This window comes from Salvelinus alpinus, chromosome 1 (assembly GCF_045679555.1).
Source record: "Salvelinus alpinus chromosome 1, SLU_Salpinus.1, whole genome shotgun sequence".
Classification (NCBI taxonomy): domain Eukaryota; kingdom Metazoa; phylum Chordata; class Actinopteri; order Salmoniformes; family Salmonidae; genus Salvelinus; species Salvelinus alpinus.
The window spans coordinates 22,559,047-22,579,852 of NC_092086.1; the positions used below are offsets into that span (position 1 = coordinate 22,559,047).

At 42.9% G+C, this 20,806-nt stretch overlaps 3 protein-coding genes across 10 annotated transcripts in view; 1 reads left to right on the forward strand and 2 right to left on the reverse strand.

Annotated features, from left to right (window-relative positions):
- Positions 1 to 1,074: 1,074 nt before the first annotated feature.
- Positions 1,075 to 10,869, reverse strand: cant1a (calcium activated nucleotidase 1a). 5 transcript variants are annotated; one of them, XM_071394235.1, is made up of 5 exons: positions 10,721 to 10,859; positions 4,998 to 5,091; positions 3,757 to 4,419; positions 2,520 to 2,723; positions 1,075 to 2,366 (listed from the first exon to the last, which is right to left on the reverse strand). In XM_071394235.1, exons 2-5 carry the CDS (start codon positions 5,005 to 5,007, stop codon positions 1,996 to 1,998), a joined length of 1,248 nt encoding a protein of 415 aa, XP_071250336.1. In that variant the 5' UTR covers positions 5,008 to 5,091; positions 10,721 to 10,859; the 3' UTR covers positions 1,075 to 1,995. The 5 variants fall into 5 exon arrangements, with proteins under 5 accessions (XP_071250336.1, XP_071250346.1, XP_071250327.1 ...); XM_071394245.1 differs by lacking the exon at positions 4,998 to 5,091 and having other exon boundaries at positions 10,721 to 10,869; XM_071394226.1 differs by lacking the exons at positions 4,998 to 5,091; positions 10,721 to 10,859 and adding an exon at positions 6,804 to 7,134.
- A 670-nt stretch (positions 10,870 to 11,539) lies between these two features.
- Positions 11,540 to 17,224, reverse strand: syngr2a (synaptogyrin 2a). Its single transcript, XM_071394271.1, has 4 exons — positions 16,954 to 17,224; positions 14,806 to 15,043; positions 14,315 to 14,451; positions 11,540 to 13,641 (listed from the first exon to the last, which is right to left on the reverse strand). The coding sequence occupies exons 1-4, from the start codon at positions 17,050 to 17,052 to the stop codon at positions 13,426 to 13,428; spliced, it is 690 nt and encodes a 229-aa protein (XP_071250372.1). The 5' UTR covers positions 17,053 to 17,224; the 3' UTR covers positions 11,540 to 13,425.
- Positions 17,225 to 18,297: 1,073 nt separating this feature from the next.
- The window catches only part of LOC139571499 (transmembrane channel-like protein 6), a 29,656-nt gene continuing 27,147 nt past the window's right edge, over positions 18,298 to 20,806 (forward strand). For 2 of the 4 annotated variants that reach the window (XR_011674312.1, XM_071394432.1), the window contains exon 1: positions 19,595 to 19,793. Coding sequence is in view for 2 of the 4 variants with exons in the window: in XM_071394432.1 (XP_071250533.1) it covers positions 19,741 to 19,793 (53 nt within the window). In the remaining 2 variants the exon portion in view is untranslated. Of the gene's footprint in view, positions 18,496 to 19,460; positions 19,794 to 20,806 lie in introns of those variants that run through there. The other 2 variants (XM_071394462.1, XM_071394440.1) reach the window with 2 other exon arrangements.

A 20,806-nucleotide genomic window follows, 5' to 3' on the forward strand; every position in this document is an offset into this window, starting at 1 on the left:
TGAATAGGTTTAGCTGATGCAATAAATGAATTACAACTAAAATGTGTTGTATTTGTAAAAAAGTAGCAACATTGTATTCTACACAAAAATGACCATGCTGGATCACTGTATCTAGTGAACATGCTTTTCCCACTCCAGACATTGTGTTGATAAGAAACCACAGCACACTTTGTTGATGTTGAACAAAATCCATTTTCTGTACATAAAGTACATTTGTGTACAACAGACAATCAAGTACATCCAATATAATAGCAAACATATTATATTCAGCACTAAGGACAATAGTTCAGCTCGGATTTTCAGAGACATTTGACATTCAGATTCTTAAATATCTTACCTCTTGGTGTGTTGCTGCGCGCGTCGTGGTTCTTTTAAAACCCTTGTAAAATGACACTGCTTATATATATATTACATTTTTATTGAACCTTTATTTAACTCAGCTATAGTCACAGGGGTGAAAGTATTTACAAACCTAATCAAAACTGCACATCTGCAACTGGATTCTCTAAATGTAGTGTGACCTCACAGGGGGCTGGTTGCACAGCTTGTTGTCATTGTTTTAGCTTGATCCCCAATAGATAAGACTGACTAAACCAAGAGAGATCAAGGATTAGCCTAACCTCAACCTCAACCTCAAGCCTAACCTCATCAACCTTTGACAAGAAAAAACAATGGCTAACCCTAAATCCTAACATAAACGTAAAATTATTTAATACATTTGTATTATGTTCAATCTTCAGAATAAACAGCATTGAACAAATGACAAATGCTTTGTACGCGCACATCCATATGACATGATAATAACACACATGTGCTAATCAATAACAAGGTATATTCATGGTACCCAACCTAAAAGTTGATGTGATAGTTACGTAATGCAGACAAATAGTCATCTTCTTTGAGGTTAATATCTCTTGATTTTGTATGTTTTCCAACCCCACCCAATAAAAGACTCAGGGTGTATCAAGATCGATTTTACGCAACAAACACCAGTAAAACAAAACAGGAAGATGTGAGATTCTGCTTTTGTTCTATATTCCTTTAAAAAACATATTTTCATAAAGGTCAATGGAGTCACGTAGGGCAGGTTTTTATTTTTTGCATTTTCATTGTTGGACATAAGACTAAAAACACCAGCAAATCAGCTCCAAGTGATTTTAATTTGGGAAATCTGTTCCCAAGTATTCCCACACATAATAGAGAGACACGTGATCGTATACAAACGTAAGCAAGGTTTGAAATAATGACGTTTTAGTCAAATATATCTGTTTGGGCTTGTGGTCAATTTCCAGTCTACAAATGATTTGTAATTATGTTGCGGCCCGCCGACCATCCGCTCAAAAACAAAAAAAAACATTCCACCGCTGAAACTAGTTGATGATCCCTGACGTAGGGTATAGTGTCCTGAAGTATATGATTTCATGTAGTAAAAAGACGAAACTGTGTTATACAGGAAAAAACAACAAATCCATTATTTCCTGGATGTACAGTATCTGCATTTTATGAGTGAAATCACAGTTTAAGATGAATTGATTATTTGTACATTCATTCTTACAAAGTCTACATTACTTTAGAAGACAGCCGTTGGCCTAGGTAGAGGATGGCCATCAAGAGGACATCCTCAACTTGAGGACTTTGTTCAGGTAGCCTACGCTACTCTCAGCTCCCATTAACTGAACAGAATGTCTTGGCCCTGAAACCTTGAGTTGAGTTCATTAGGGCATTCAACAAAATTATTATTTTAAATGTTTTGCAACATAAAACGAAAAAAATGACAGGTAGCCCCTCCCTGTTTCAGTCTGTTTTCTTCCGTTTGATGCCTAATGAACACGTCCCTGCTCAACCTCAGGTCACACCAAAATGGCTTCTGATCCGTGATTGATCGATTGGTCTGCGTGTCGTCTTCACAGTCAATTAACAAGCAGCAAGTTCACTTTGGAGTGCGTGGAATGTCAACAACTATGTTCCACATAGCTACTATATGTCCTTGTTTTCCTAAATGAACTCCAGACCCTCATACTTCACGTCTCCTATCTTGGTTTCAGGTAACAGGATCTGGCCGTCCAGTGTGAATGCCATTATGTACGAGGCGATTTTCCCAGCGTCCTCCTCCGACTTGAGAGCCACGATGATCTGATCGTCCGTGTTGGGGACAAACTTGAAGGAGGAGAAGCCGTGAGTGGGGTTATGCGGGCCCACCCGGTTCACAGTGACGTCCTGGAAGTCCGGCGAGCAGCTGAGGACGAGGTTGGCAGCGCGGCGCTCGTCGGCCGTCTCGTCGTAGCGCTCTTTGCTAGCGCGGCGTGGGAGGAAGAACCAGCGCTGCAGGCTGTCGCTCCACGCGGCCGACTCGTGGATCAGGTAACCTGGGGAGAGAAGGTCATGAGAATCTGAATATCATAAAGAATGCTAATAGTTTGCAGGGATAACTCTAACTGTATATGGTAGGCCAACACAGTCAGCATAGCCTTTGCAGTTAGCGTTAGCATAGTTAGCATTTGCAACCCTGCAGCTCTCACCTGGAGGTTCGATCCCAACTGCGGACCTCAGGAGGTTGTACTTGGGGACCCAGTTCTGGTGCTGCACGTCCCCCCGATGGCCCACCACCTTCACCCACTCAGGGTTGTTGTTGACCACCTCCCCCGTGGTGGTTGTCCACTCTTTCCCCAGGCCACCCACGTACAAGTGCTCGTCCTTTACCGCTAGCCACTCAGCCTTGAACCCTGACAGAGGGAAAGAGGGTCATTGGGACACACATCAAGATTTTATGATTCACTAAACTACTGTACAGACCTTTTGAATGCACTATAGAGTTAAACAGTATTTAAGAGAAATATACTCTCTCACTTGGCTTATTAAGGACACATACACTGAGTGAACAAAACATTAGGAACACCTGCTTGTTCCATGAGATAGCTTTCACCTGGTCAGTCTATGATCCCTTACTGATGTCACTTGTTAAATCTACTTCAATCAGTGTAGCTGAAGGGGAGGAGACAGGGTAAAGAAGGATGTTTAAGCCTTGAGACATGGACTGTGTATGTGTGCCATGAATGGGCAAGACAAAATATTTAAGTGCCTTTGAACAGGGTATGGTTGTAGTTGCCACAGGTTTGAGTCAAGAACTGCAACGCTGCTGGGTTTTTCCACCATGCTCAACAGTTTCCAGTGTGGATCAATAATGGTCCACCACCCAAAGGACATCCAGCCAACTTGACAACTGTGGGAAGCATTGGAGTCAACATGGGCCAACATCCCTGTGGAACGCTTTCAACAACTTGTAGAGTCTATGCCCCGATGAATTAAGGCTGTTCTGAGGGCAAAAGAAGGTGCAATTCAATATTAGGAAGGTGTTCTTAATGTTTTGTTCACTCAAGTGTTTACAAATGAGAATGAGATCCAACAAATTCCATTGCCATGGTTGTGGTCTACCCCAGATGAGGTTCTTCAACAGACCCCTTAGAGTAAATAAACAGATGAAGTTCCAAATCTGCCTGCCTGGTCTACAGTGAGACACTCACACAATCCCAAATCGACCCCTAACCCCTAATCCATATTCACTTATGGAGATCGGAGAGGATTAAATAGGTGTAAGCAATATGGTGAAAATGCAATCTACCCTATTAGAAGGCAAGATGAAGCAATTACCATATAACTTATACCTATTCAATCCTTTCAGATCTACAGGAGTGCCTAGGAAGAATGGGGGGGGGGGGTCGATTCTGCACTTGAATTTGGCTCATCAGCCTCACTGACCTTTGGAGACGGAGCCGTCCCCGTCGGGTAGGATGACCCAGGGCACAGCCTTGCTGCCGTCGATGTGGTAGACCACGCCCGTTCGGTCGTCCACGCTGTACAGCTTCCCGTTGAACACCACCAGCTCTGACAGCTCCATGCCCCGGCCCTTCTCCGCCAGGTGGCTCTCCAGCAGGACCCTCTCCGCATCCCATTCCACGGCCACCTTGGTGCCACTCTCCGACACCAGCAGGTGGCCCCGGCGCATGTAGCTGAACCACGTCAGCTTCTTGTCGCTGCGCGAGTCCGTGTCCAGGTCGGCGATGACCCCGATGCGGTAGCGCGTGCCCTGCGGCGTCCGCTCGGGGGTGCTGAGCGGGTAAGTGTCATTGTAGCGGTCGGCCGCCACGTCCACCTCCATCCCCGTGTGGCCAGACTGCCAGTTACGGGAGCTGGGGACCTCGGAGAAGGAGCCCGGGTTCAGGTGCATGTAGAGGAGGACCAGGGCCAGGGCCAGGGCCAGGGCTACGATGGCCCTCAAATTGAGGCGGAATCGGGGGTCTGGGGTGTTGGTCATGGAGGCCAACATGGGAAGTCCTCCGACTGAGATGTGCAGGGGGTTCATAGACGGATCATTCTGCTCCAGTTGGGTGTAGCCTGGAGAAACAGGCATGGGGGAGGGACCTGAAAAGGTTAGGGAGAGGAGAACGGAGGGGTCAGAGATCTGATTTCTGAGGGACAGGCTGCCCTCCTCAGCTACAGTACACAGGTAGAATCTCAATTGTATTTCCTTGATTCCTCTCCTCGCCTCCTTCTCACCCACTCACTCAACACACTCACATCAGTAGTTAGATAACCATGTATTGTTGTTATTACTTTGGCCTCAATCCTATAGAATATTTCACAAGTCTCATGACTCTCAATCATCATGTGTATCTCAGTGCAATTTTGAGAGAAATACAGCAGCTCTGGAATCTGACGGCACTATAACAACCCCACAACCGCTGAAGAACTCCTTGAAGATGTCACACGGATTAGGTGTTTTGATTTAACATGCGTTAAGTCTTTCACGAGACTAATATCAATGCCATCAGTGAAACATCAAATCAGTACATAAACATTCAGATAAATAATGTGTGAGATTTCACACCAGACAACAGTATACAATACACACCAGCTTCATTCAGATCCAGCTTGCCTGTAAAAATCGGAAAATAATGATATAATCTCTGCTCACAAGGATGTTCTTCTTTAAGGCTCACCTCTGTCCATATAGCAGACCACTGAAAGAACACTAGCTTGCAGATCCTGAAGAGAATGTCTATGTACAGGCAATGAGCATCCCACAGCTCAGTTCTGCTGTGAAGGAGGAAGAAGTGGTAGCTGCAGGTGAGACCAATAGAAGCTGGCCACAGGTGTGCAGTGTGTCGACGTGGAGCCTGGGAGTGGCACATTCAGTGACATAAAATGGGACAATATTTTGTGTCGAACAGGTAAAGCAGGAAAGATAGCACGTAGGCAGCCGGAAACCACCCCCACAACCTTTGTCACTCAAAACTACACTCTCAGTCAGATGAAGGTTTTCAAAAACTAGCCTACTTTTAGGATTTGGCTAAGCTAACAAGTGGTGAACAGGTAGAGTAGTCTTTATTAAGACAAGCATTTCGCTACACCCGCAATAACATCTGCTAAACACGTGTATGTGACCAATACAATTTGATTTGGATTGATTTGATTTGGATCTCAGTAGCAAATCTCATGTGTGCTGCTTACCAGATGGCTATCTCTCTCACGAGTGATGTTGATTGGCTAACAGCTGACAGAATAAGGCAATGCAATCCTGCCTACGTTTTAGTACATCTAAATAAGAAACTGTTTGCCACAGCATTATCGTGGCTTTTTTTGATAGTATCTGTCGCCATACATCTGAAAAAATGTATTCTACACTCAATGTAGCCTAAATGTTGGCTGATGATTCAAACGGAATTCTTCCGCTTCTCTATGTTTGATACATACTTCAGTCTGAGACCGCCATCGTTGAAGTAATTTGTGGTGAGGTCAAAATGATGGGTATTGTACAAAACATAGTAATCAGTGATTGGATCATCTCTAACCAATCAGAGTAGCAAAGCCAATGCCGAATTTTCAAATATTCTGACTCTGGCTCAACTCATTGGTTTCTGGGACCAACCAGAACTGTTTGAATTTTTTTCCATTCTAGAAACCGTCATGGAGGTACTCAGATCCAGATTCATTGCGGAGAAGAAACAAATGTTTTGTGGGCGTAGAATTTGCCCGGAGCAAGGAGTTTGAGTAACCAGGCAAACCTAAATGTTAACTAAAAAATTGCAAGTGTGAATCGGGGTGAAAGGCAGCATCGGCATCAAATGAAATAATTATTTTAAAAGCGCTCTCAGAAATACACCAACATGTGCACCCTCAAGAATATCTTTGTGACCTCGCTTTGAGTCGGTTCCAGGAGCGACACATCCTGTGACCAGGGTATAATGTCTCTAAAGCAGGAGCAGCAGCTCCTCTTCTGCTGAAAGACTCTTTTATACCAGGACTGTGGCCAGGGCCCCCAGCCAAACAGAAGTCCATTATGACACCCTGAGGCCCTCTGCTCAGACTTCCCTCTCTGGCATGCTAGTCTAACACACAGGCACACAGCAGCTGGTTGAAACTAAATCACCAGAAAACAGATTGTTGTTTGTGCACCCACACTAAGAAGTGCCTGAGGTGTGAGCATGTAGGTCCTCAAACACACGGTATCAATTACAGGGTAAACTATCTGTGATGGATGGAATCCCAACTAGACACTACAGACATCACACACATCTCCAACATGTCTCTCCTCTAGCCAGGTCCCAGATCTGTTCGGGCTCTACAGCAAATCCTATGGTCGTTGTCATGCCATACATAGGAGTAGGTGAGGTATAGGCAAGCACGCACAAACTGATCTGGGACCAAGTTACCTCTTCTCCATATAGTACCTCACAACAAACTCCTCAAATCACAGAGTCCATGCAGGATCTGCTGTCACTGATAGTATAGTAGTATGGAGTTACCCTTTCTTCTCCTCCTCCTTCCTGAATGCTGTCCGACTGTCATCTCAATTCCACAACCGCACCAATGGACCAGCTACACTCTTCCGTTGCCCTAGAGTTAATTGAATGCTGAGCAGTGAACTCCTTACTTATCAGCTGAAAGGGATTGGCTGTGCAACCGTGACTAAGGGTAACAACAACGGTAGTGAACTTTAACTAGACTTGGGGGATTAGTATTGATTAACCACCGCAAGTCCAAAGGGGAAAACCTAGCAAGGTAATTGACACAACTACTCTTCACCACTCTTGTCTTGCTTGACATTTGTGCATGTGTGGACTGCAAGCCTAGGTAAAGTCAACATATTGTTCCTCTAGTCTGGCCTCGTTCCATACAGTATGTTCTGTAGCCTGGCCACGCTCCATACTGTATGTTCTGTGGCATGTAGTCTGGCCTCGTTCCATACTGTATCATCTGTAGCCTGGCCTCGTTCCATACTGTATGTTCTGTGGCATGTAGTCTGGCCTCGTTCCATACTGTATGTTCTGTAGCCTGGCCTCGTTCCATACTGTATGTTCTGTGGCATGCAGTCTGGCCTCGTTCCATACTGTATGTTCTGTAGCCTGGCCTCGTTCCATACTGTATGTTCTGTAGCCTGGCCTCGTTCCATACTGTATGTTCTGTGGCATGTAGCCTGGCCTCGTTCCATACTGTATGTTCTGTAGCCTGGCCTCGTTCCATACTGTATGTTCTGTAGCCTGGCCTCGCTCCATACTGTATGTTCTGTAGCCTGGCCTCGTTCCATACTGTATGTTCTGTAGCCTGGCCTCGCTCCATACTGTATGTTCTGTAGCCTGGCCTCGCTCCATACTGTATGTTCTGTGGCCTGGCCTTGTTCCATACTGTATGTTCTGTGGCATGTAGTCTGGCCTCGTTCCATACTGTATGTTCTGCTGAAAAAGTTTATATCGTTCAACTTTTCAACATGACAACGAATGATAGGCTAAAGAGTTGGCTATAGAACATACAGTATGGAACGAAGCTACAGACTACAGAACAGACAGTATGGGACGAGGCCAGACTAGAGGCTACAGAACATTCAGTATGGGACGAGGCCAGACTAGAGGCTACAGAACAGACAGTATTGGATGAGCCCAGACTAGAGGCTACAGAACAGACAGTATGGGACGAGGCCAGACTAGAGGCTACAGAACAGATAGTATGGGACGAGGCCAGACTAGAGGCTACAGAACAAACAGTATGGGACGAGGCCAGACTAGAGGCTACAGAACAGACAGTATGGGACGAGGCCAGACTAGAAGCACAATCTGTTGACTTTACCTATGCTTGCAGAGCACACATGCACAAAGGTCAAGTTTCAAAATTCACTGATTTAGTATCAGCCATTACTATAAAGACAATCTCCTATCACTATGACAACTTTAGACCCGAGAACACACCAAGGTGTGTCTGAAATGCAATTACAGCATGTCATGATGGCGGTGTATTCAAGTAGCCTCGCCCTAGATCTGTTCGTGCTACCAAGACAATGACAATAGCAGTTAGCAAGACAGTACAAACAGACCTGGGAGCAGGCTATATTATTCAAATAGGTTACCTGCGGAGTGTTGACTGGTAAAACCACGGTGGAAGTCTGAAATGCATGGACTATAACATGTTTTGTTTTCATCATTATAATAGGTCTACTTTGTTATCCACCCACTCTGATCATCCATTTGAATGGTCTTTGTCATTTTAAAGACTTTGTGATATGTTTCCCTGCACTACAATGCACTTTAATGTAATTGCTCATTGTGTCTAGATGTCTATTAAATTTGACCTATAATTAATTACAGTATGAGTAAAATTGTTTTTTCCATTCTTTTTCCAAGTATGTTAAAAAGCATATTTTCTGTTTTTGAATGGTGTGGGCGTACCTCAACAACAGAATGGTGTGGGTGTATGTTGGTCATTAAAAATATTCACACGAGTAGACTGCTTATTGGCCAGCTACATTATCCTCTATGAGGATATAGCCAGCATATCTGAAACAATCTGTTTGAGGTGGGTATATATATATTATTTTTTTCTTCTCCAATTTATGCTTTGGCCACAAATACAAGTATAGGATGAGTCAACAACATTATTTGGGTATGAGGTAACAGAATATGAACTTTTAAAAGTGATTTTCAGTGGACAGTTACTTGAAATAAATAGGAATTTGAGAATTTCACCCATGTCAGGATAAAGCAAAGGAGAAAGTTAGTTACATTCAGATATCGATTCTAATTGTAAACCACTGTCTCTTAGCAAATTTTCAAAGAAAGGCAACATCTGCAGAAACGGTCTTCAACAGCCATATAATGGACTTTGGCGCTACAAAGGTTATATGTCATTAAAGGACACGTGTGTCAAGACAATAAATGGTTCACTGTGACAGCTGTTGGGCAGGGGTTGCAGAATGAGCATAGACTAACTGTTTTCTGCCTTTCAACTGAGCATACCATGTGATGGTACCTGCTGGTAGCAAATTCAGGGGTAGCCCTGACCGGGTCTCAAACTCGGGTCCAGCTACTCAATAATTTAGCTGTTAGGCCAAGAGATCTGAACCTCTTGACAATGTTGCTAGGTGATTAACCTCGGGTAGCAACATTGTGGGAGGCATCCCATCTGTCTAGAGACTACTAGGTGACAGGTTAAGGTCACTTAATAGGTATCTAATCCTAGTTGTTTCAAGTTATTTTTGATTGCCATAGTTTATGCATTTAAATTGTTTTGAATATGTTCTGCTGTAGATAAATGGTGTTGAATGACAATATTCACATACAAGCATTCACTATTCAAAGTAGGTCTATCTTCCTACTGATGTATGACCTTGTCTTTTACATTCCTGCAGTTATAAATGACAAGACTAGATACTGGTTCTACCTACAGTACTGTGTGATCATGTGGTTGGTTTATAATGGGTTTTAGAGCAGTGTTAGACTGGCAGACTTCCACTGGCATTGCGCCTGTATGTCACCCCTTTGCTGTTATAACAGCCTCCACTCTTCTGGGAAGGCTTTCCACTAGATGTTGGAACATTGCTGCGGGGACTTGCTTCCATTCACCCACAAGAGCATTAGTGAGGTCGGGCACTTAGGCCTGGCTCGCAGTCAGAGTACCAATTCATCCCAAAGGTGTTCAATTAGGGTTGGGTTAGTGTTCTCCTGACTCAGATTTGTCCTTCTGACTGCCAGATGGCGAAGCGTCTAATGGCGGTGAGCTTAACACCACTCCAGCTGACACTTGGCATTGCACATGGTGATCATAGGCTTGTGTGCGGCTGCTCGGCCATGGAATCCCATTCCATGAAGCTCCCGACTAACAGTTATTGTGCTGACATTGCTTCCATAGGCAGTTTGGAACTTGGTGTGGAGTTTTGCAACCAGGACAGACTATTTTTACACGGTACGTGCTTTCGGCTGAGCCGTGCTCCTAGATGTTTCCACTTCACAGTAACAGCACTTACAGTTGACAGGGGCCGCTCTAACAGGGCAGAAATTTGACAACTGACTTGTTGGAAAGGTTGCATCCTATGACGGTGCACGTTGAAAGTCCCTGAGCTCTTCAGTAAGACCAATCAACTGCCAATGTTATACACCTGTCAGCAGCGGGTGTGGCTGAAATAGCCGAATCCACTAATTTGAAGGTGTCCACATACTTTTATGTATATATAGTGCATTTTAAAACATGCCAACTCGAGCCCCCATCACCACACTAGTGACAGATTAGTGAGTAGGCCTAATTCGAACATGAAAAGGGGATGTACATGTGACAACATATGAGTGCTCCCGTTTAACTAGGATATGCTCTGGAATTGTCGGATAATATTAAATAAAGGCGACACGAAGCTTCATGGATGCGCAGCGGTTACAAATAATGTTAGAACGATACTCACTACAAGTGATATGGCGCCAAATAACAGTCCGATAATGGTTTGATTGGCGACAACACAGCTTCGTTTAAATCTAGGCTACAGTGTTTAGTCTCCATCGTTTGCATCATTAGGGAAACCATGGGCTACTTCCTTGTTCAGTGACAGTATAAAATAAGTCCCGCCCAGGCAACGAAATGTACCTAGCCTACGAATTGAAAAGCATTCTGGATTACTATGCGCTGCTAGCGTAAACTGTGGATGAAAGTGTTTCAGTTGTCTGCAACGTTGAAACGTAACTAATATGCCACAATGTGACTTTCATTGCAATGCAGGTGCAACAGAACATCTAAAATCATTGGCCGCGTTCGAGAGGATCAAAAACCATAATGTATCAGGGTAAAGTGTGACTGACTGATCAGTAGTTATTTATGATGCAAGGTTTCTTGTAGATCAGTCAGTCGGTAATTTAGTCGCCTGTAATGTCGAACAAGCTCATGTCCATGATAGCAGTGACGGTGCTAGACTTCAAATACCACACACTGTTAGTAGTGAAAGGTTCCTGGCATTGGCATAGATTGAAAAATTGACAAGAGTCATGTGATGTTTATGTTGCACAATGTCTGAGTTTGTCTGAGTTTTCAGTAAGCTCCGCGTCCAATGTGAAACATAATAACTAGAGGTGACACACAGGGCACTCCCAGAGAGCACAAATAGCCTTACTAGTTCTAGTTGTAAAATGTATTCATCTACTTTTAACCAGCTCCTTTACTCTCCCTCCTTAGCGGCTGCTCAAATATTTGCCTTTGGAATACACCCTTCTTTAAAAAAAAAAGGACAGTCTCCAAACAGGAAAAGCCTTTATTTGACAAAGGTTCGGCGGTGGTGTAGTAGGCTTTTATAAGGCACTTTGTGCAACAGACTGTAAAGTCTCTCAGTGCAATCTTGAAACCCAAGACAGAGAGCATAATAAGTGGTGAGATCAGTTCATCAGAGAGAACGTAAATAAATGAGCTTGTACCAAAGATAAACCAAGAACAAAGGCAGGACCATATGTTGTTTTTGGTGAAGGTTCTTAGTCTGGTACTGTATGGAAGGCATTGTCATGCCCAGGAGGATTAAAAGGCATAGGTCATTTACAAAACAATTTTCAATTTAATATCACAACGCTGCCTGAGGAAGACTAGTAGTCGAAACACGTTGCAGTTGTGCGTCCTAATGTAGTATGCTGACTGCTCCCATATGTATTGTGTAAATATATTCTGTTAATAGTTCACTAAAGTTTATTGCAACGTACTGGCCGCCTACTCATTTTCTTTCAATGGAATACCATTACAATTCAATATACTGTATATATTACCTACTAGATGGTATTTTGTTAAACTCATCTATGAGAATTCTGATATGAGTTTTGTCTGAAAAGGTGTGTGTCGGGGACAAGAACACTCCAGAACTGAATAAAACCTTTCCAAGGCACGTTCGGAATAGATGAAGGTAGGAGACAAACAAGTTGAGGAGAGGGCCTTCCTGATACTAAACAACACACACCCTCGTTTACCAAATATATTACAGACTCGTTTGAAACTACAATAAAAAATTGAACGAAAGGGTTAACATGACCTGGGAGCATGTACTAGAAATGACATTCACATGACAAAAAGATAACGTGTTATCCAATTTACCCCCCAAAAATGTACGGCTGGTTTCCCAGACCAAGATTAATAAACCTATTCCAGGACGAAAATCTACTTGCAATGGAGACTTTCCATTAAGCGTGAGTTTCAGTCCAGGAGTAGGTTTAAACTGGGCATGGGAAATAGGCTCTTAGTGAGTTCAGTGGTGGTTTTTAAAAGCACTGATATACAGTAGTCGTTAAGGGTAGCATTTTTCAGACAGTGCACCCATTATTGGGACAAATAAAAGTATGGGTTTGCAGAGAAAAACAAAAACAGTCTTCGTTTGTCAATAATTTAGCAATACATTTGATTTCTAGATATATGGCAATAAGTTCTGATATCCTGGGCTTGCTATAACGTTGAAATACATTGAAATTATCAAAAGGTATTTGTATATGCACTATACCATATAACTGGATTAGGCAGCATAGAAAAATACAGTTTGTGTCCATAGCATAGCATAGCCTCATTAGTTGCAATACAAAGCAATGTTCCCAGCGACATATGTTTTAGTGGTTTGATCTGAACTTCAGTGTCCACATAACTGCATTACATATGTTACAAGACAAACAGTACAGAGAACAGAAACATAACATATGGCAGTTACCTCAAGTGGTGATGGCACTCAATCTCATATTTTTCCATGGCATTCTAGGTTTTACCCTAGTAACAGTTTTCCATAGATTCTACCTGAAGCTCAGCTCAGGCCCTCTAGTTGTATGTATAAAAATGCAGCAAAATATCCATTCAAAATCTAAACTACAATATGAATACCAACTTAAATCATGTCAACACACCCTTCATTATGTAAGCGCAACACCAGCTATGACTCAAACAGTTAGGTAAAAGGAGAGGACCAGTGGAGTGCTGAGATCAGTCCACATAGCTGAAGCACCATAGCCTGGTCTCAGATCTTTTTGTGTTTGGCATGACAATGACTGTAGGAGTTGGCAAGACAGCACAAACAGATCTGGGACCAGGCTACAGGCACCAATGGCAACTTAAAAAACAAAAAACATCCTCCCCCCCAAATCTGGTCAATGGTCCAGTCCCTCAGTACGACGGGGGCTGATATGGTGCTGGTTGCTCTTGGTTTTGGGGGGTGAAAGGGGACTGCTGGTAGCCCTCTGGCCCACTGGTGGGGTACGGGGGATAGGCGGAGGTAGATGGGTAAGGGGTGCTGTAGTCATTGGCTGGGTCTGTGTAGCCCTGGTCAATGTCACTCACTCCTTGGCGGTATCTTGTATAAGCAAATGAGGTCAATAGAGCCTGTGAGAGGAAATATTGGTCAATACGTTTTTAAAAATCCCATAACACGTGTCACAAAGTGCTTATACAGAAACCCAGCCTAAAACCCCAAACAGCAAGCAATGCAGATGTAGAGCATTATGTGCATGTTACAATTACTGCCAGAGAGTGTTGTGTGTAAGATAAGTAGAAGATTCTAGAATGCCTGGTGCACTGGCACACTTGATTTATAAGATCTCTAGCTGGACAAGAGACAGAGCCATGAATCCTGACTGGCAGCCTCATCAGTGATTAGCCTCTCCCCGTCTGTAGTTATATGGGAATATGTGTCTGAAATGCTATGCTACAGCATTTAAGCTATGTACAGTTCCAATTATATAGCTGCATTATCACTGTTAATATGTACATGTATTCTCCTTTCCTTATAGAACCACAAAGATAACTTCTATGTTGTGTGTGTGTGTGTAGCGGTGACCAAGAGATAATAAAGCTCTGGATAAGGACTCATCTGCCTTGTTCTTGCCTGACAGCCTGTAGCGAGTCAGAACCCTAACAATCAGCATTAATTACTAGCGGGTGAGAATTCACTGTCGACCGCTAAGACCAGCTGCAGCTAGCAGTTTCACATAGTAACATGCCAGTTGAGAGAAAGAGACAGACACAAAAAGAGACAGAGAGAGAAAGACTGACTCACCCAAGTGACAATGGAGAAGAAGGAGAAGGCCACTACGGCTCGGGCGGCATCGGCAGAGATGGCCGCTGTGTCGGTGGTGTGAGACCACTGATTGGCCAGGACACAGAAGCAGATGAACCAGAACAACGTCCACACTCCTGACAGACAGAGGGAAAGTCAAGTTTATGGTAACATTTCCTCCAAATTCCCTCTTCATAATGCATTATAAGTGCACTCATAACGACATATGAGCAACTACACTATGAGTGTAGTTATAGATGTTTATAAGCAGTGCACCTTTAGTACCTATGTCGTTAACTATAGTGAATTGTGCATGGCATTAGGCATTATAAACCTGCTTGTAATGCATTGTAAGGAAACTAGGCTATTCATAGGAAGTGTTGCCAAGATTATCGTTGAAAAATCTGACCATAAGTGTCAGTTCTGGGTGCCAAACTACAGCCTTACAGATTTATAATCGGAAGTATCACAAAAAAATGTTTTCCCCTCACCAGAGAAGACCAAGTCGCCAGTGACAATGTTCTTCCTCTCTTTGGCGTTGCTGATCTGAGGGAAGTAGGCGTCCAGTACGATGAAGATGACGCAGGCGAGAAAGGCCAAAATTCCGATACCCACTCCGAAGCCGCATGCGCTGTCATTCCCGTTGAACATGCATTTGGTGTCTTGATGCTGTGGAGGGTTGACATAGCCTTCTCCAGTGATGGTGGCAAACACCACTATGGAAAAGAGCTGAAGAGACAACAACTTGTCTGTTAGAACACCCTGGGGTCCGTCACATAGGCCTGTTATCATATAAGACTGTTATCATATAAGACTGTTATCATATAAGACTTATAATATAAGACTGTTATCATATAAGACTTATCACATAGGCCTGTTATCATACAAGACTAGGTGTAGCACAGTGTTAGACAACCTGTAACCAATCACATGAGGACATACAGTATGTCCTGGGGAAAAAAAGTGTGTTCAAGTTTTATTGTCACATGCACAAGTACAGTGAAATGCTTCACTTTCAAGCCATTGTGTGTGTTTGGTATGATTTCAGGGGTTGACCCGTAGTGGATGTGGACAGCCTTATGAAGCCGACCCGTAGTGGATGTGGACAGCCTTATGAAGCCGACCTGTAGTGGATGTGGACAGCCTTATGAAGCCGACCTGTAGTGGATGTGGACAGCCTTATGAAGCCGACCTGTAGTGGATGTGGACAGCCTTATGAAGCCGACCTGTAGTGGATGTGGACAGCCTTATGAAGCCGACCTGTAGTGGATGTGGACAGCCTTATGAAGCCGACCTGTAGTGGATGTGGACAGCCTTATGAAGCCGACCTGTAGTGGATGTGGACAGCCGACCTGTAATGGATGTGGACAGCCCACACCCACCCACTACTCTATCAACCACAAAATGTGCATTCTATTGGAATTCCCATTGGAACCCTTTGGACAGCTATAGCAGTGCGTGGGTAAAATGCGTGGGCTCACTCAGTTTAGTTTAGCTCAATGCTGATCGGCTATTATTTTATTTTTATCAAGGGAAGCCAAATGCTTGCTGGCTTCCCTTGCATTCAATGCTACAGGCGGCAACAATGTCATGCTCCTTTTGACCAGACAGCATCAGATAGATAGGCTACACATACAGGAGATAGAGCACTGTTTCACTCGATCGGATGCTTTCTCCGGTGAGACACATCAGCCACTTGCGAATTGAAGGAAAATTGTGAAACACAAAGAGATGAAAAATAAATGTATCTTTTATCTGGGTCAATTTTTTGGGTTGCCTGGGGCAAGTGAACTGAGCAGTTGCAAGTTGCGTTGAGCTTGCTCCGCGGTCACACCATTGGGTTTTTAAGTGAAAACAACCAAACTGGGGCCCCATGACCTGTATCCCATGATGATTTCCGATTGGTATCCAATGGGACTTTTCCATAAGAGCTTCAGCTTTTGGTTAGCTAGCTCAGTGCATCCAAGATCCATCTCTTCTTGACATTGAAGTGTAATGCAACATCAATGAACATGTTTTTCCCATTAAACTAAACATATTGTCTATCTTATAATAATATAGATAGTTGCATGCAAACAAATTGTCATCACAGCTATCCTTGCAGAACTTTTACAGGGGTACGGAAGTTGATGAGATGACCGTGGTGTGGTGGATCTGTCAGACTGACAGTTAATCAGATAGTAGCTAAACAAACCTCTTCCACGTCATGCCAGCGAGCTAACGTTACAGCAGCAAGCTACTAACATCTGTAGCTCAAAAGCTGGCCGTTGGCAGGCTTACAACTACCATCATCAACAGTTGGCAAAACGCTTAGTTTGGTTGACACAGCTAAACTGGTCACGAGGAAAAGTTCCCTACTAGTACACAGCTGGATAGCCTATTAGCTAGCATTAGCCAAGTGTCATTCGCAACTTTTCCACAACTGCAACAACATCACAAACTAGAAAACAGGTCAACAACTCTTTCATGTTGTCTTCTTGCCTTGATGCGCAAAGCTTTTCCATAAAAAGACAATACAACTGTGATGTGTACTGTAGTTAAACAGACAGCTAGCTATGGTTGCTAGCTAGCTAACGTTAGCTACTTCAAAAGTTTCCTAAAATAACACACTGTCTGTCAACCTAGAGTAAATCACTCACCCAGCTCAAGATGCGGACTATGGTTTGAGGTTGTTTAATAAAGCTCATAAAATCGAAGGCACCTCCGGCCAGCGAGGCCCCATAGGCACCAGATTCCATTTTATATATATATTTTTTTTATGCCGATTAATATTTCCCAACTTCAGCTAGAAAATGACTATGCGCAGGTCTCATTTGTGAAGGTGCAGGTCTTTGGTGTTGTTTCACTCTCATTTCCCGAAAAGTTAAAGAACCGCCCCCGACCATGACCACGTCATCTCTAGGATTTTTTTCTTCATAGGACTAATAATTGCTTCAAATAAATGGGCATACTGCCACTCTCACAGTGACCTTTTGACCGTAGTGTTCAGTATTGTCACATTATCACACATTTTCAAAGGGTTTGTACAAAATAAATAAGCATCTATCCTCTCTCTATGTGTCTGTGTCCCTTTACACACACCCCATTGTGTACACAATGGCTTGTATCTTTATTAACTTGTTATCAACTATTCATTTTCACACGCTTTGAGAATAATAGATAGGCTTATGTAGCCTACTGGCTGACAGTGTGGTGTGGAAGAGAGCAAGATAAAAAGTAATTCTGGCTATAGTGTATAATATATAATTCATCTTTATTGTCAAGGCTATAGCTCATCATTAAGGCAGTATTTGCAATGATACCCTTAGGAACAACCACCTTCCATAGGCTATGATGGTGGCATCCACAGGAGGTTGGTGGCACCTTAATTGGGGAGGACAGGCTCGTGGTAATGACTGGAGCAGAATTGGTGGAATAGTATCAAACAGATGATTTCAATGTGTTTGATGCCATTCCATTTGCTCCGTTCCAGCCATTATTATGGTCCGTTCTTCCCCCAGCAGCCTCCACTGGCCTCCCAATCAGCAAGGATGCTGCCTTTTGATTGGGACACAGGCTGTGTAATGTGCTTTGGACATGAAAACATTGCATATTGACCACCAAATAGAAAACATTTATTGGTGTTGTTGTGACGTCTGCATATCACTGTTATTCACTTCAATATTTTAGATTCTCTAACTAATATCGTCTCAAACAACTGCTATTATATTCCACTAAACTCCATTCATAATGTAGGTTTACCACTAGAGGACAGCAGAAGCACACATAAGGGATTCCTGCTGTGAAAGACAGACAGTTTATTATGAATTATATATTCACTTCATTTTATTCTTTAGTGATGTGCCAATGCATTTCAGTTGTGCACCACTGTAATGCAGGATTGCAATTAGAATGTTACATTGACTTACAAAATGTATTCAAACTGTTTAGAATTAACTAGACATTCATTTGGAAATATTTTATTAACGTTTTCGAAACTTTTCGCATAATGAATACACCTCTAATGAGGAGAATGTATTTCATTGGTTGAGTCTGCGCCAGAGAAAGCCGCTCGAGCTGAAAGTTGCTGAGCTGAGAGTTCCATGCGCCGTAGGTGTGAACAAACAGGCAGAATCTCTTCCGTTTGATTGGTGGTTTGGGGCTGTGCATGGCAGTCTTCAAAAATTAAGTCTTCAAAAATGGTGAGGGTTAAAACATACATCGATAATGCAAGTCTTATGCATCAAACTATTCAATTTGAAGTTACTTTTTACAGTTACAATACATATGCAGCTTTGCTAAGTCGAATAATGATTCAGAGGTTTAGTGTACTGACTGGTGTTGTTGGTTCTATTGTGTTTCCATCTGGAAACCTGTGGAAATGGAACACACACATCGCATCAATTCTCAGCTGTTAATCAGTGGAGGCTGTTGGGAACAGCTATGGGAATTCGGGCTCTGTGTAATGGCTGGAATGGAATTCTTGGAACGGAGTCAAACATGAGGTTTCCGTATGTTTCATACCGTTTCAATGATTCCATTCCAGCCATTACAATGAGCCGTCATCCTATAGCTCCTCCCACCAGCCTCCACCGCTGTCAAGCACTTAGAAGCTCTGGATGAATTTATTTAATACATTTTGTTGAATAGCTTTATATAAAATCCTAAAGGTATTCCAGAAACTAGTTATTAAAAATATAAATACTGTATTGTTGTTTTTCTTTAGTAAAATTAACTCAACTAGATCCAAGAGGGAGCTTTAAAGGGGCAGTAAGCGATTGCTACATACATTTTTGAAGAATAGAACTTAAATGCCTCATGGGCTTAGCTCAACTGTAGTACCCGTCAGAACCCAAAAGCTTGTTTTACTCTGTGTGTAAATGAAGTAAATGTAAACAATGCATGCTTACAACAATAATTTTGATATCATGGATGGTCAGTCCTTGATTGTTTTTATTTTCTTTAACCTCCACAAGTTCCTCTCAATTCCTGTTGAAGAAGTTCCTGATAACATGTGAACATGGCACATTGCCTGTGATAAGGGTCTTTGGGAGGAGGGAGGGAGGAAGGAGTACACTAGTGGTCTGTGGGAGGGACCGCTTCCTGTATTGTCTTCTTATGATTGTGAAACTACTCTTCCGTCAGTCTTTTCTTCAGTATATTTTTCGGTTTGGTAGATAATGAGTTGAGAGTGTAAGTTGGTCAGACGAAGTCCTAACTCCTAACCCTAAACCCACCCACTAAGAGCTCCTAATAGTTCTCTCTCCTGGGAACTGGAAGACATGACTGGGACGATGCACTAACTACAGTATATAACACAACAGTACCTCTGTTCCACCAATCCTCTCTTCTTGGTGGGCTCCCCTATGCTTCTGTCTGTGATTGGAAAAAGGTAAGTCCATGATACAGACAGACAGGTGTGGCCGCGCAGAGTGAAGACCAGGAGGATGGCATACAGTGTGGACTTCAATCTGAGCCCTATAATGGAGCTTGAATTAGAGTAAGTTGCTCTTTACTCTCATCTCTGTTAATGACGGGATGTTAAAGTAGAGCTGTGTTTTGTAGCCCATGTCTGTCCACAGTTGCATATTCTGAAGGAGATACTGCATTATTGTGTGTGCTTTGTTGTCCCTCGTTGTTAGTTGTAGATTCACAAATGCTCTCTCTGTCTGGTTGTACATAGTTGGTGCATAGAACATCATCAGTTTGGAATAGGTCAAGGTTGAATTTCAGTTTACCCGGAACAACAATATTGCGTCATTTGGTCAGATGCTGGACCAGGGTACCATTCATGTTTATGCAGTCTGTTCACGAGAGATTAGTCAAGGTCTAAACATCCCATTCAAAAGTTCCTTTATCGCTGTCCCACTACTGTATGGTTTATAAGGGAAGGGAACACTGCCGCTCTCTAACCAGGGTTGATTTGAGGCGCAAACTGAAGCTAAGAGCTTTTGGAGAACAGTGGAAGTTGATAAAAGTGCTTCTTTATTGGAGTGACATTTAGGAATGTTAGATTCTCCCAGACTGTCTAGTGTTTGTTTAGTGAATGTTAGATTCTCCCAGACTGTCTAGTGTTTGTTTAGTGAATGTTAGATTCTCCCAGACTGTCTAGTGTTTGTTTAGTGAATGTTAGATTCTCCCAGACTGTCTAGTGTTTGTTTAGTGAATGTTAGATTCTCCCAGACTGTCTAGTGTTTGTTTAGTGAATGTTAGATTCTCCCAGACTGTCTAGTGTTTGTTTAGTGAATGTTAGATTCTCCCAGACTGTCTAGTGTTTGTTTAGTGAATGTTAGATTCTCCCAGACTGTCTAGTGTTTGTTTAGTGAATGTTAGATTCTCCCAGACTGTCTAGTGTTTGTTTAGTGAATGTTAGATTCTCCCAGACTGTCTAGTGTTTGTTTAGTGAATGTTAGATTCTCCCAGACTGTCTAGTGTTTGTTTAGTGAATGTTAGATTCTCCCAGACTGTCTAGTGTTTGTTTAGTGAATGTTAGATTCTCCCAGACTGTCTAGT